General features: G+C 34.3%; 2 protein-coding genes across 4 annotated transcripts; one reads left to right on the top strand and one right to left on the bottom strand.

The window, feature by feature from the left end:
- Positions 1-1,594: 1,594 nt before the first annotated feature.
- cdc14 (cell division cycle protein 14) lies at positions 1,595-11,037 on the top strand. Of its 3 annotated transcripts, none has more exons than XM_014348176.2 (10): positions 1,595-1,927; positions 3,245-3,343; positions 3,422-3,684; positions 3,759-4,059; positions 4,136-4,505; positions 4,587-4,928; positions 5,005-5,127; positions 5,581-5,904; positions 7,080-7,421; positions 9,467-11,037. In XM_014348176.2, the coding sequence occupies exons 2-10, from the start codon at positions 3,295-3,297 to the stop codon at positions 9,657-9,659; spliced, it is 2,307 nt and encodes a 768-aa protein (XP_014203662.2). In that variant the 5' UTR covers positions 1,595-1,927; positions 3,245-3,294; the 3' UTR covers positions 9,660-11,037. The 3 variants fall into 3 exon arrangements, with proteins under 3 accessions (XP_014203662.2, XP_014203666.2, XP_089446011.1); XM_014348180.2 differs by having other exon boundaries at positions 9,404-9,555; XM_089589885.1 differs by lacking the exon at positions 5,581-5,904.
- A 1,086-nt stretch (positions 11,038-12,123) lies between these two features.
- Positions 12,124-14,056, bottom strand: por (Protein-serine O-palmitoleoyltransferase por). The gene is made up of 6 exons (XM_014348246.2): positions 13,741-14,056; positions 13,466-13,658; positions 13,169-13,385; positions 12,989-13,095; positions 12,718-12,920; positions 12,124-12,634 (listed from the first exon to the last, which is right to left on the bottom strand). The coding sequence occupies exons 1-6, from the start codon at positions 13,952-13,954 to the stop codon at positions 12,192-12,194; spliced, it is 1,377 nt and encodes a 458-aa protein (XP_014203732.2). The 5' UTR covers positions 13,955-14,056; the 3' UTR covers positions 12,124-12,191.
- Between the last annotated feature and the right edge of the window lie 160 nt (positions 14,057-14,216).

Raw genomic sequence — 14,216 nt, 5'->3', positions numbered from 1 at the left:
AAATTTTTCATCAAATCGTTGAAAGTTTCTGATGCAACAATTTCAAGTCGCGAAAACGCAAAACTGTTGATGAGTTGTGTTCGGAACAATCGTTAAAATCCAATGCAAACAACGGCCGACCCTATAAGTCAGTTGTACAACACTAAAAAAAAAAAAGAAATACGATCACCTTCGAAGGTGTAAAATCATCCAAGTTTTTTCTCCTCAAATGTTTTACGTGGAATCGCTGTTATACGTTTTATTTATTCAATGCCATCGGAAATCGGAATATATGTATCAATAATTGTGAAGGCGCGCGTGACCTTAAAAAGTTTTTTAATTGAATGTGATCACAACACTGCAGTTACTCGGTCGGTTGTGATTTAAATTATTTTTACAAGATGTATATGATTAAAATAGTAGGTATCTATTTCGCAACTAAATTCTCATTTTCATCTTTATTTCCGTTTTTTTTTTTTTTTTAAATTTTTATTTTAGTCTATTATTGTTGTGTCTCACACCGCTGATGGTATTATTGCATCCTGAAGACGATCAATCATCAAAAGGACAAGTGTTCCACACACAAGTAGGGATTATTTATACAACTTTAGGTTGTTTCTGTCGAGTTAAATACTGTTACGTGGAGTTTACGGTGCGGGAATAAATAATAGGCCGACTCGTGGTTAACTGATACTTTATTATAATTCCTTACAGAGAGAAATTGCGCGTGTATTCTCGTTTCGCGGACTTATTGGTCCTTTCGCTCTCGCGTCTCTTGCTATAATCTCCCCTTTGCTCTCCTTTTCCTATCAACAATGTTGTAGACGTTTATGTACATTTTCACGCAGATGATTCACTCTTGTTTACGTAATAAATGCTATTAACAACACAAGTATACGCATATAACGATCATCGCTCGGTGTTGCTATTGATTCTCTATGTTAATTTTTATCATGATTAATAGGTAGAGCTGGTACATGCTAAAAATTCATTAATCATCGCGTACACGTTGTCATAAGGTACTTACACAAAATAATATTAAAATCATAAAAACGAGCAAGTTATTGTTATATATGCGCATACATATATTATGTTTACACCACCCACGATTAAAAATATTACCATTAATTGTCAAAATTTTGTTTTGAAAAATAGTTATCTTAGAATAAGATATCATTTTATAAACATTACGTGTGAGTGCACTGATTTCAAGGGGAAATCATTTTACGCTAAGGCGTATACGTGTACCTCGTTTACTTATTGCACAACAGTACAACCATTACGAATTACGATACAGTGTGTGTAGGTGAAACGATACGATGATGACAGCAAAGGAGCAAAGCAACGGTAAAAAAATATAAAGTGTGTACAAAAAAGTCGAATCGAAACGACCAACGACGGTTACACGAATTCGAAAATCATAGCACACACTTCAGAACAGTGGGCTATCCTCGCATGCGATTGGTCGATTCAATTGTCGGGCGGACAAAAGCGTCCAGTGATTGGACAGTTCTGCTTGGGCTTCGAAAAAAAATTTAGTTATATATATATGTGTGCTACCCGCGCGCCCCCACTACCTTTAGCTCGAAGCTCCACAGTTACAAAATGACAGTGTCGAGTTTAGTTTCGGAGTCGAGAGACTTAAGAGTGAGCGAGAGTAGCTTTGTTTCGCTGTGTTTTTTTGCACAACAATACGTGTATTTACATCACGAATCGTAATCAATTACGTATTAATAGATATATCATACACGTAATAAGATAAGAGAAAGAGAGTGACGGGGAAAAAAGTGTATTTACAGATTGTACACGCCGGCTGTGTATCCTATCTCCAATCCGCCAAGCGAGTGTGTAAAGTTCAGCTGCTTGTACTTATGTTTTGCTGTTGATGTCGGTTTCGTTTCGGTTATGGTTCACAATCATTGTTGATTGACTCGGAGTCGAAGCAAAGGTATACACATACAGGGTACACAGATAGGAGGTATTATCAATTATATTCGCACGTATGGGCAAGTAGTGTGTGTACACTATGTAGTACATACTGTACAAGCAAGTGTATGCGTGGGTGTGGGTGTGATTATTTAATATTCAATGTATAATGAATTATTCATAGTAAGTGTGAGTGTGTGTACATGTGCGTGCATACGTGTACATAATATGAAGTTTTGAAGTAAGTGGATTTGCAAAGATGGCAACTGGCAACCGTAAAGTCATAATCCGTGCTAGAAAGCCGATGCGTTGATTCTCTCCTAAGCATCACCATTTGATGTGTTTTTTATTGTTTTTTTTTACAATAATTTTGGTTTTTGCCGACACTGATGATGTATAGTATATACTTACACGTATATGTAATTGTAAAGGTGAATTGAATTGGCAAACATCAGCTGCATTGTAAGAGACGGATAATAAGTACTTAAATATACAATGAGCAGCAAATTATGCTGAGGGACTTTAGATAGCTTTAGATCGCGTACAATAATCGGCGCTCATCTGCATGCGTGGGTGTTATTATTTTTTTTTTTTTTTTTTTTTATTCTTTTGTTATCAAGATGTGTTCCGGAACGCTGATGGCTCCCTTTTCTCTTGGGCGTGTTGTTATGCGTGCATTATCGAGTGTACCTATAGTGCCTCATAATACTGATTATTTAATAAGTCTATTAAATGGTAATGCTCCCTATTTTTGAAGTATAATTGTGTATTAATTAATTTTTTGTTGGCGGTTTCTATGTAAAAGTGTATAAGTAACGTAGTAATCGCATCACTGGATTTTCGGAGCTCTTTATACTTAATGTATACAAAAAGCTAACGAGTTCGTTCTTTTTCGGTGATCAGCTCTTGCCGTTTTTTTTTTCTCTCGTCTTTAAAGTTGAGTGTACCTATATAAGTATAAGGAGCTTATCATTGATTAGCTTGAAGTGAGTTTATAGGCACCTAGCATGTGCGTGCAGCGGGTATTTATTTTTAGATTCACTGCCTTAATTCTACTTATAGTGCCTTAAATTTTTGGAGTTGGGCTGGGAATAATTGGAGAATCACGTTGTTGGGCGAACACGGGCCTTTAAAATTATTTTATTGAAGAGAATTTGCAATGTGACATTTTGTGTATGTTAAAGTGTTTTCAGGAAATAATTTTCATACAAATGGGTAAAATGTATTTTATTAAAAAAGGTTGAATCCGTGACAAGTTCAGTTTTTCGATTATACTTTCAAAAATATTTATTGATCGAATTGTTACAGCACAAAATTACCGAATAAATTTTTTTTCCAGGTAGCTGAAATATATATTTTTTTGTTGATGTATTAACATTAAACATCGAAATGGAGGATTGGAATAAGATACTCATTGGGCCAGCTGAAATAATCAAAGGTGTGGTATATAAATTATTTGAGACAGTATGATTTGTATCATTTGTTATGGCAGCTTATGACTCCTTTTTTTCCTTAGATCGTTTCTACTTTGTAACTGTAACATCGCCAGAAAAAGTTAAAAACACTCTCAACACTCACTATTTTAGCATCGACAATGAGTTGGTCTATGAAAATTTCTACGCAGATTTTGGACCACTTAATCTTGCAATGGTTTATCGATATTGTTTGAAAATATTTAAAAAGCTAAAAACAGTAGCGTCGAAAAAAAAAATTGTGCACTACACAACAATAAACCCAGAAAAAAGAGTAAATGCAGCATTTCTTGTAGGTTGTTATAGTGTAAGTGTCTGAATTTCAGTGCTAGAAATTAATACGTAAAATAAATTTTTAAGAGTTGTGATATTCGTTTTTAGATCATTTATTTGAAGAAAACAGCTGATGAAGCCTACAAAAGTCTAACTGCTAGTCCAAACTGTCCACCCTTTGAAATGTTTCGTGACGCCTCTATAAGAAAACCTTTTTATGAAATATCTTTGAAGGATTGCTTGAGTGCTATTTTCAAGTGCCACGAGTTAGGTTTTTTTAATTTTGATGACTTTAATCTTACGGAGTACGAATATTTCGAGCGTGTAGAAAACGGAGACCTCAATTGGATAGTTCCCGGTAAATTTATTGCCTTTTGCGGTCCTCATTCGAAAAACGAATATGATAATGGTAATTTTTTGCATCCAATATCAGACGTATGCTTACATTAATTTGAAATTTTTACTAAATCATTGTATTTCATTAGGCTACATACTACACGCACCAGAGTCTTATTTCAAGTACTTTAAACGTTACAATGTAACGACCATTGTGAGGCTCAATAAAGAACGTTACGACGCTGCAAGTTTTATAGATGCGGGCTTCGATCACAAAGATCTATTTTTTGTTGACGGATCACCTCCAACTTGTGCCATTTATCGACAGTTCCTACGAATTTCCGAATCAACAAAGGGGGCCGTTGCCGTCCATTGCAAAGCTGGACTTGGGAGGACTGGTACATTGATTGCCTGCTACATGATGAAACACTATCATTTATCGGCGTTGGAGTCGATTGCCTGGATAAGGATTTGCAGGCCTGGATCTGTTATTGGGCATCAGCAACAGTGGTTACAAGAGTAAGTTTATTTAATTTTTTAAAATCTTATTCCTTATTTTTTTTGTTTATGTTTCAATAACTATTTTTTTCTTACTTTTAGCAAAGAAGAATATTTACATTCTCTGGTAAAAGTGCCGTTGCGCTCTGAAAACGGCAATCCCGTGCACAAATATGGTATTTACTCAAAATCCTTATTGAAGCCTGAAGCACCCTTGGCTGGATCAAGGAATGCAAATGTTTTGCAAGACAACGTATCGGGGATAATGCATCAGGTTCATGGCATGAGACTCGAAGATAATATAATTACTCAACTGCCGAAAACACCGGTCAAAGTATCGATTTTGACTCAAGGCGATAAATTAAATCAAATTAAAGCCAGGAGAACTTTATCTCCTAACTCCAATACAAGCAAAAATTCGCCGAGTTCCATACCTGTAATGCAGTAAGTTTTAAAAAATTTAGAAAATTACTTGTGCAACTAAATTAAGTATGAGTTTAAAATAAAAATAATATTGCAGTCCGTACTTGGGACCACTATTGCGAACGAGAAATGAGAAGGGTTTTGGCTCTTTAGGAGGCAAGGACAAAGATGGTACTAAACGCGTTAGTACACGATCAGCCACGACGACCATAATTAAAAGGTATGCCATGATAATTTTTGACACGACATATTTTTCAATGGTACTGTCATAGACATTTTTTAAGTCTACAACATATTGGTTCGAATAATTGTCAAGTAAAAGTTGTTTTCTAGTAAATTCTAAATGTTACGGAATCTTAAAAAATGTTAATGTACAGCTGAAAAGAAATTTTTCGCAAATGTCCCTACAATACATTGGTCCTTTATAATATAGCTCTCTTTTTCTACTTCTCTAACAACATGGTCCTTCATCTTATTTAAACATATGTATATAACATGGTGTATATAGTGTCCCGGAGTATTGCTTGTCAAGTAATTTTTTGCTTTTTGAACTTTGTAACTCAACAACTGACTTCTCTGTTTTTTTTGTTTTTTTGTTTTTTTTTCTTCTTCTCTCGATATCTCACTATTGCTCTTTTTTTCCCCATCCTTTCCTCTTGATGGGTCCTTGTAGAAACGAGCCAACGTCTTACCGACGCCACACATCCGCGAAATCATCCCCAAAGCCGACCCTGACCCACAACAACACAAGTACCGCAACAATCGGCAATCGCAACAACACCATGACTGACGCTACCACAACCACTTCAACTACAATCACGACCTTGGCAACATCTACAAGTACAACAACAACCATAGCGGTTTCTTCCAAGCCGTCGGCGACAGTACCGCGAGGCAGCTACACGACTCTACCGGCAACGAGTACAGCTCGATCGGCTCGCGCTAATAAGCAATCTCAGGCTACCAATAATGTTACACGTTACTGGTCACTCAGGCAGTAAGTTTCTCTGTTCTCGAACAACAACCAATAATCCCAACAATCGACCCTAATAGTTTTCTCAACGTACTACGTACCTTAAAAAAAAAAAAAAAAACAAAACACTTTCTCTTATATTACTTGTTGCATATACTTACACCCCTACCTATTGCATCTTTCACATCTTTGTAATTATGGTTGTAGATGGATATCTTAATATCTTTTTTGTATGCGAAGATGTGTTTCTTTGTTTTATCAGTGTATGGCTTTTTTTAACGATGCCTGCTAATGTTGTGCCCTAGCTTTTTCCGTGGCTATACGCGATAAACAAAAACTTATGATTATACTTGATTTTACGAAAGATTTGGGTAGAAAGTACTTTCGTCACGCGATCAGCTCACTTGTTAAGTCTACGTTATGCGGCTGTAACTTTTATTTACCGAAGAAAAAAGAAAAATCAATAGATGTGTATATGCATACAAAGTTAGGGCTGGAAGCCTCGAAATCGTTGAGAATGGTGACATAAAACATGTTGGAATAAAGTTGAAACGTCTTCAACACAAGATGGGAAAAAGCACTCCTGAGTTTTTGTAACACATTACAACGCGACGTGCTTAAAATACACAGAAAACGCCTGTTTATTCTCAATAACTGCAGATTTCCATCTCAATGTGCGTCACAGAAAAACGGGGCTTCAAAGCAAGACATAACTAAAAAGCCCAAACAAGGGGCTAAAAAGAAATACGTATATAGCAAACATTAAGATATGCGATACAATTTTTTGCGAATCAAATTTTGTATGCGATAATCCAGAGCCTGTGCATGTTTCATACATTTTTGGATGTCTGTCAAAATCACGGTTTCCGATCATGTAAATACTGTCGAGAGTGTCATAGTCACCAAGTTTTTCAGGTTTTATGTTTTTTTTTGCTATCTTCCTGCAACTTTACTGCATTGTTGAAATACGAAACCGTCCATTATAAATCAGTGTCTTCTAGGTCGATTAATTATAATACTTAGTGCCTGTTTGCATCGCATTAATGCATGGAAATCCGAAGTAAATACATCACACCCCATTGTTTGTCAAATGAGAGCATCATTTAGATTAAAATCACACACACACATGTCATGATTAATGGTTAATTCGAGAGGAGAAATCCGCAAGAAAAGCTATTTTCATGTAAAATATGAATCAGAAAAAGCGCAATGGAGGGCGAAAGATCAATAAGGTCGAGGCTGGCGACCAACGATCAGCCGACGGCGACGAGATCCGAGAGCGAGTCCAAAACGAAGCCTTCGCTGTCAAAACCGGCAACGACGCCACCGAAAACTCTCCCGTCCAAATCGGCGACAACCACCACGACGACGAGAACGAGCCTGAGAACGAGCGTCCTGCGTTCGAGCGATGCAGTTACCAGCGGCGTAGGTCCTTCCTCCTCTTTATCGTCAACGAGCCCGCCGGCACTCCAGGAAACCGTGGCGTTTCGCGCCTCCACATCCTCGATTGGCCGACCAGGTCGACACCACCCGCTCAGGCAGTAAGTCGCCTGTCTGGTTTCTGTTATCTCGTTGGTGTGTGTATGTATGTTTATATATATGTATGCGTACGTTGCGTTGTTTTATCTCCTGCATCTACTTTGTTTTTCCCTTGATTGTGGCGTTAATATTATATAGTTTTATCGCTCGATTGTGATCGATGCGACATTCAGTGACTTTCTTTTTTTCTCTTTTTTTTCGAGCTTTACATCCATTTAGGGCTGCGTCGTTTTTTGTGCTAATATTACAGCTCAGCTGGTTGACAGTTTGTGTTTTTGTATTATTGTTTGGTTGGCGGTGATTTGTTGCGAACAAGATTTTTCCAACCGGCAGATACACTTTTGTAGATCTTAGGATTTTCTTTTAGTTCGCCTAACACCTTTTCGTCTTTTATTTTGCTCATTTTATAACGCCTTGAATTAAATGTGTGTGAGTGTATGTATGGCTTTACAAAGTTGTGGTACATTTGTCGTATTTAACTATTTATACATTACCATAAAAGTAGTATTAACGGACAAGTTGCCATCAAGTCGCGTATAAATTACGATGAATTTTTGAATTTTCAAAATTATAAGTACTTACTCGAAATAATTGTTAAAATTGTTTTTTTATCGTTCGAGTTATATTTTAACACTGATGATTTTATAAACGATGAGTTTTAATATGAATTTATGAAGTGTTAACACTTTATTTTTAATTGTTTTTCATCGTGCTACAGAAATTCGAGTATATTAATAAAGTATATCGGTAACAAATTGATTTTTTAGTTCTTACTATATTTTAGTCATTTTAACACGCGTTTCTGCGATAACTCGTATATTTTGAACCAAACTATAACGAAGTAGTATAAAATCTTGACTCCACACTTGGGTTGTGCAAATTTTACATGTTTATTTCTACTTATTTTAATGGGACGTAGTTCATGTATTAGTTGGGATCGCGAGTTACTCACCCACATATACGTAGATAGTTGATGCACACTGTTTACAGTAGTTATTTTATATATATATATGTATTTGTAACATTTGAAGTCAGTGTCGAATGCATTATTTCATAAGCATATACTTTTATTTTACATAGATTCTTAAACTAACACTGATACTTATGAATTTTAAGTATATTTTTTAGAAAAATTTAATGAAGTTGAATATACGTGTATTTTAACACTTTTAATGTAAAATATGTTGAAGTCTTACCCAACACTGAAATCAAATAAATGCATGACGTTAATACGTATTTACGAAAAAGTATAGCTACAACGTCTTTGGCTTTTTGCATACAATATATATAGCATCGACAGTGTCCGAAATAATGGTGAAATTCTACGTTAAGTTGTTGAATGTGGTTGATTTTACGCATTTTACTGTGAATTTTTCAAACTTAGAAAAAAATTTTTTTAGAAATTGAGTTATTTACTCTATCAAAAAATACGCATGTGCATTATATTTTTATTTTAATACTGTTACAACTATTCTGAATTTCATCTGAAAATTCGAGAAATCGTCAGTTTTGCTGCGTTTAAAAGCAACTCTTATCAACTTATGCTTGAAAATATTAAAAACTAAATGAAACGTAGTGTGGATAAAACCAAATGTTTGGCACGGAAAACAAAAAAAATTTCCGGGTCCATCGATGCTATATAAAATGCTATACAAAACAAAAAACCAAAATGAGAAACAAAAGAAGCAAAGTGTTAATGACTAAAGTATCGAATACCGTACAACATACACACGACATAAACATCTGCAATGAAGCACGCCATGTAGAGGAAGCTGAGTCGAAAAAAAAATTCACAAAAAATTTGTAAAAAAAAAAAGAAAAAAACTAGAACCCCCGTTGCAATGAAAAAAAAGCAAGCACTTATAATAATAATAATATTGAAAAAAAAAAAAAAAAAAAAAAAAAAAAATCCAATAAATGTGAAATAACAGCAAGCAAAGATATGTATACCGACCCCGTTGTTGTTCTTTTTCAACTTTTGCAGTGCGCGCACGTCAAAAAGTTTGAAAAAAGCAATTATCAGATAACTAAACGATATTCCCACCAGTGGCGTTGCCGCAGGGGATGACGATGATGTTCCACAGCGGCAGCAGCAACAACGACAGCCACTGGTCGACAGTAGTGGCAACGGCAAAGGTGCCGGTGCTTCGACAACGACCAGCACCAATTCGACAACGGGCCGCGCAGTCACGCTTCAGCGGCGCAAGTTACGCAGATTCAATCCCCTCGTCAAATCATAAATACTCAAGTCCGATGTCGTGTTATTTTAATCGACCCCTCTTGTACAGCCCTGACACGTTCAGACGAGCACTTATGATGATTTTCGCTCATCCAGGAGCAACGAAAATAATATATTGATACAATGATGGTCGGCGAGATATTGCTTTAAATTGGCTCCAATACATTTATACGTACATACACACAAAATAATACTACAAAGAAATCCAATCGCGTCTCCGCGAGATGGTTGTGTACAATTATGTGAAAATATAAGAATCAACGGGATGTGCTCGATGATTGTACCCAAACGCAGATGAGGAGAAGAGTTTTATACTTATATGCAATGTGTATAAAATGAAGTATGAAAATTCAAATCATGTAATCTTGTTTATAATACATACATACGTTAATAGATTTTCGTGATTGGAAGAAAAAGTATTTATGTGTACTTATATATTTTTGTGTGAAGATAACAAAAAGAGAAACGATGAGAAAACAAGAAAAAAAAAAAAAATTAATTATGCTTCAACAGCGAAAATAATAAAATTATACGTTATTGTATATAGTAATTCATTAGAGTATTAATATGCTCATTATTAAAACATAATTTTACACAATTTTTTTCTCGGTTGAGTAGAAATTATTCAAAGTTTGTGTAATTTCTTTACAACTTTTGTGCAATTTCGCGTGTCAAACGTCGTAGTGATACGCCTTATTTTTTTCTTTTTATTTTTTTTATATTTGATAATAGAATATATAAGTCCCTATCAATTGTATTGTACCTAAAGAGTTAATAAACAATTTGGTCTCAGTGACTGATTTTTTTTTTTTTTTTTTTCAGTTTATAATTTGAACATCAGGTATTTATATATATATATATTATATAATGAATATTATTTTTATTGTTATAGGTCGTTTACGATTTTCAATAGTTTATAAAAAATTTATACGTGTCTAAAGTAGAAAAAAAAAATCGGAAGAACGCACAAACGTTCAAAACGATCACTAGTGTTTATTATGATAAGTGTGTGCAATTAATTTAATGAAATACCCTAAACGTCCCGATAAAAAAAAATAAATCAGTGTTGTATTACACTTTTTCAAAGACTGCACTTGTTAAAGATCTGCGGTAGCTTATATGACTGAAAACACAATTATTCGCACTCGTGCACACGTTGAGCTTTTCATTTCAACAAACGTCCAGCTTTGTAAAATAAAATTCTAGCTAATATTATAACATGATTTCACTAGTACGTGATGGATTCAGATAATAGCCACGTGATAAAAATTTTTTTTATCGCGAAAAACCGCTTTTTATCACGTAATTTTACAAAGCAAAAAATTAATTCTATCATTACTTGATATTGTTATGTTAATTTTGAAAAAAAAAAAAAAAAATTTTATTTTATTACTCTACGATCACCTGAATCTGTCACGTGAAAAAAAATCACATGGTTTCACAAATTAACAAATACACGTAATTTTTTATAGTCCTCTTTTGACAACGCGTCCGTTTTCCATATTTCTTGACATAGTTTAGTTGTTAGGCTTCAAACGATTATTTTTTTTTACGGTTTGTTCTTACGCATTTTTTTCAATATTCATATGCTGTCATGCCATTCCGTTGATAAAGTATAGTATATTAGTTTCCCGGTGACATTTTCCGTATGTTAATGTAACGACAATCCTCAGAATTCGTAGTACAAGTGTGATTTCGTAAATATACAGTATATCTGCCGTGTAGTGTTTGATACGATATCGTATTTTTTCAACAAAGGGATTAAGCTCTCCTTCAACAAGCGTTAATTATTTGTAATGAAAGGGATTACAGCGTTGTAGAGTTGTCAGATGAATATTGTGTGTGCAGTGAGAAAAAACATAAAAGTTTTGTTTGCTAAAAAAAAAAAAAATAGATTCCATAGTTTTATCACAATGTAGTAAAAAGCGAACACGTACTTTAATCTTGTAAAATATACAATCGTATCCATGATACATTTATAAGCACTTGATAAAAAAAATTTAATATACGTATAGATTTAGTTTTCTAAAAACGATTTGTTAGATAGATTATAACGTATTTGCAATCTTGTACTGAAAAAGTATACATATGTATAAGAGCGATGTATGCTGGTCTTCCTGGTGTAGCAAAGTAACATGTACATAAATAAAATTGAAAAATGTGTAGAAAATATAAATATATGTAACACATCTTTTATAAAAAATATATGTAAAATATAGAAGTGACGGTATTTCTTCTAAATAATTGTGAACATATGCATAGATGGGCTTTGCAACAAATTAAAAAGCTTGAAAATTATGAGTTTTGTCTATTTAATTTTTCATGATTTGTTTTACAAATTTATTATGGATTTATAAAAATTTGTACAATGCTTCTAAATGTACGGCTTGCAGTTTTGTTAAAATTTTCTACCAGTCTTTGATTATTAATTACTTCAATAAAAAAAAAAAAAAAAATTACTCTATTCTTGATTGTTTTTTTATAAATATTGAAAAAATAGTTTGATATAAAAAATCATGAAAATAATTTGTTGTCACCTAATCAGGTAATAAGCACAATAAGTGGCAAAGGCAACCCAATGACTAGCAAATCCAAGTTGAGACCACTTGTTGATGGTATGACTGTAGCTGTAACCCGTTTCCTGAGCCTCTGACGTGTCAAACATGAGGCCTAGATAAGCCAAATGGAATATGGCTAGAGCACCAAACACGGCGTTCACCAAGGTGACCCAGTAGCAGTTAATGGGAGTATTGAGGTGCTCGCATTTGTGCAGAGAGCATGGCTTGGACCCGATACAAGCGTTAAAAACGTTGGCTAGCAAAGCTCGTAGATTATACTCGGTATACGTGTAAAAAGCTAAACTAAGGAGGACGGCGGCAAGTTGAAAATTTAAGCCATGAAGGAGAGAGCTTGCTGCGTATGTCATGACTATGCCGTAAAAATATCCAAACTGTTTTCGGCAGGGACGGAATACGTCTGTTGAAATTTTTTTCATGAATGAATTGTTTCTGGAATTTTTTGGCTTGATAAAGACACTTTTGTTATATTTTTATACTTACACGTTTTCAACCAGATGTGCATTGGAATGTTCCAATTTGTTACTACTTGGACAAGGGACCGAGGCATTTCGATTTTTAGAGGGTTTGTGATTACCGTTTGAGAAAGCGGATACCCTCCAGCTAACATTATAGAAGATGCTGTAAAACAAATAAAATAATGGGATGTTCTGAATGCTAAGGCATCTCTGAAAGCTACCATCCATCTGAAAAAATATGTTCAATTACACAGGAAACAAATTCAATGTTTTTGATGAGCTTTACTTTCACATACTTTCCCGCAGAGTTGCTCAAGATCCAATTCATCCAGCAATTTGATATACATAGACAGAAAAATGCCCCTATCATGTAGCAAATCGAAATGATTATCCACCACAAATTCTACAAAAGTAAATATGTTTTTTTTAAAACGAATGCAGCTAAATGTAGAAAAAAAATCGTCACTTTTACATACCCATGAAGTTTTTTTATACAAATTAACGTAACTTTCAAATGATGTCCAAGGTCCAAATAATAAAGTTACACTGCACAACATGTAACCAATATATTCGCATAAATTTACAGGTCCCTCCAGTTCCGTCACATCATTGGCAATACTACTTGCCTTCATTATCGCTATCATCATGACGCCTCTTACTTTGTGCCAGTCTTTTGGTTTCATAAAAATTTCGCTAGGGATGAAAACAGTTGCAGTTTTTTTTTATAATTCTTATAATATACTTAAAGAAAATTGTCAAGTTGCTTAACCAACCAGTATAAAATTAATAAAAGACCTGGAAGGAAAATTTTGGTTCCTTGGCGGTGTTTTTTTGGCAAACACAAGAATAAGTAGTATAAGCAGATAAATATTAATAACATATAAAAACATTCGTTCACATAATGCCATATCGTGTAAATGCCGGTTGTAGCAATGATGCAATGAAATACTTTGTGAGGTATTTTACCTGAAAAGTTAAAAGAAGAAACATCATAAAAATATCAGCTACTTACATCTCACATTTGACTAGGAGTCATTGTTTTACTCACTTATCCTACCAGCCACATTACAGATCAATGCGCATATGATGAGTGGCACTAAATACTCAAATGTATCGATCAAAGTAGAACTAAGACAATAATTGTAAAGATCATAAATCGTTTCTTGCTCCACTACGTATTCATAATCTATATCACCGGCATTTTGAGAGTGGCATTGATCTCCACAATCGTTGTCATCTTCATACATTACCACAGAATCCATTGTTGTGCGTTATTGCTCGACGCTTGCTTTAAGTTAAAACACAAATTTCTTCACATTTCTATTTTTCAAGTATAATACAATATTTTCTTTCTCATCATTATTGTTTGCTTGTTTAAAAATTTGCCGGCATAATAAATTATAATGAACATAACCAATCAGCAGATATTACTTTCCGACTGAAAACATACATACAAAAAGCAACTCGGACTTGTTAAAGATTAAGACCCGTTAATTTAACTTGGCACCTTGACTGTACAAGTTT

Source organism: Copidosoma floridanum, unplaced genomic scaffold, assembly GCF_036245765.1.
Source record: "Copidosoma floridanum isolate Cflo_tuat_1 unplaced genomic scaffold, Cflo_Japanese_pri ptg000009l, whole genome shotgun sequence".
NCBI classification, from domain to species: domain Eukaryota; kingdom Metazoa; phylum Arthropoda; class Insecta; order Hymenoptera; family Encyrtidae; genus Copidosoma; species Copidosoma floridanum.
The sequence above is the reverse complement of the archived record's forward strand: the minus strand, read 5'-3'. Positions and strand labels throughout refer to the sequence as shown.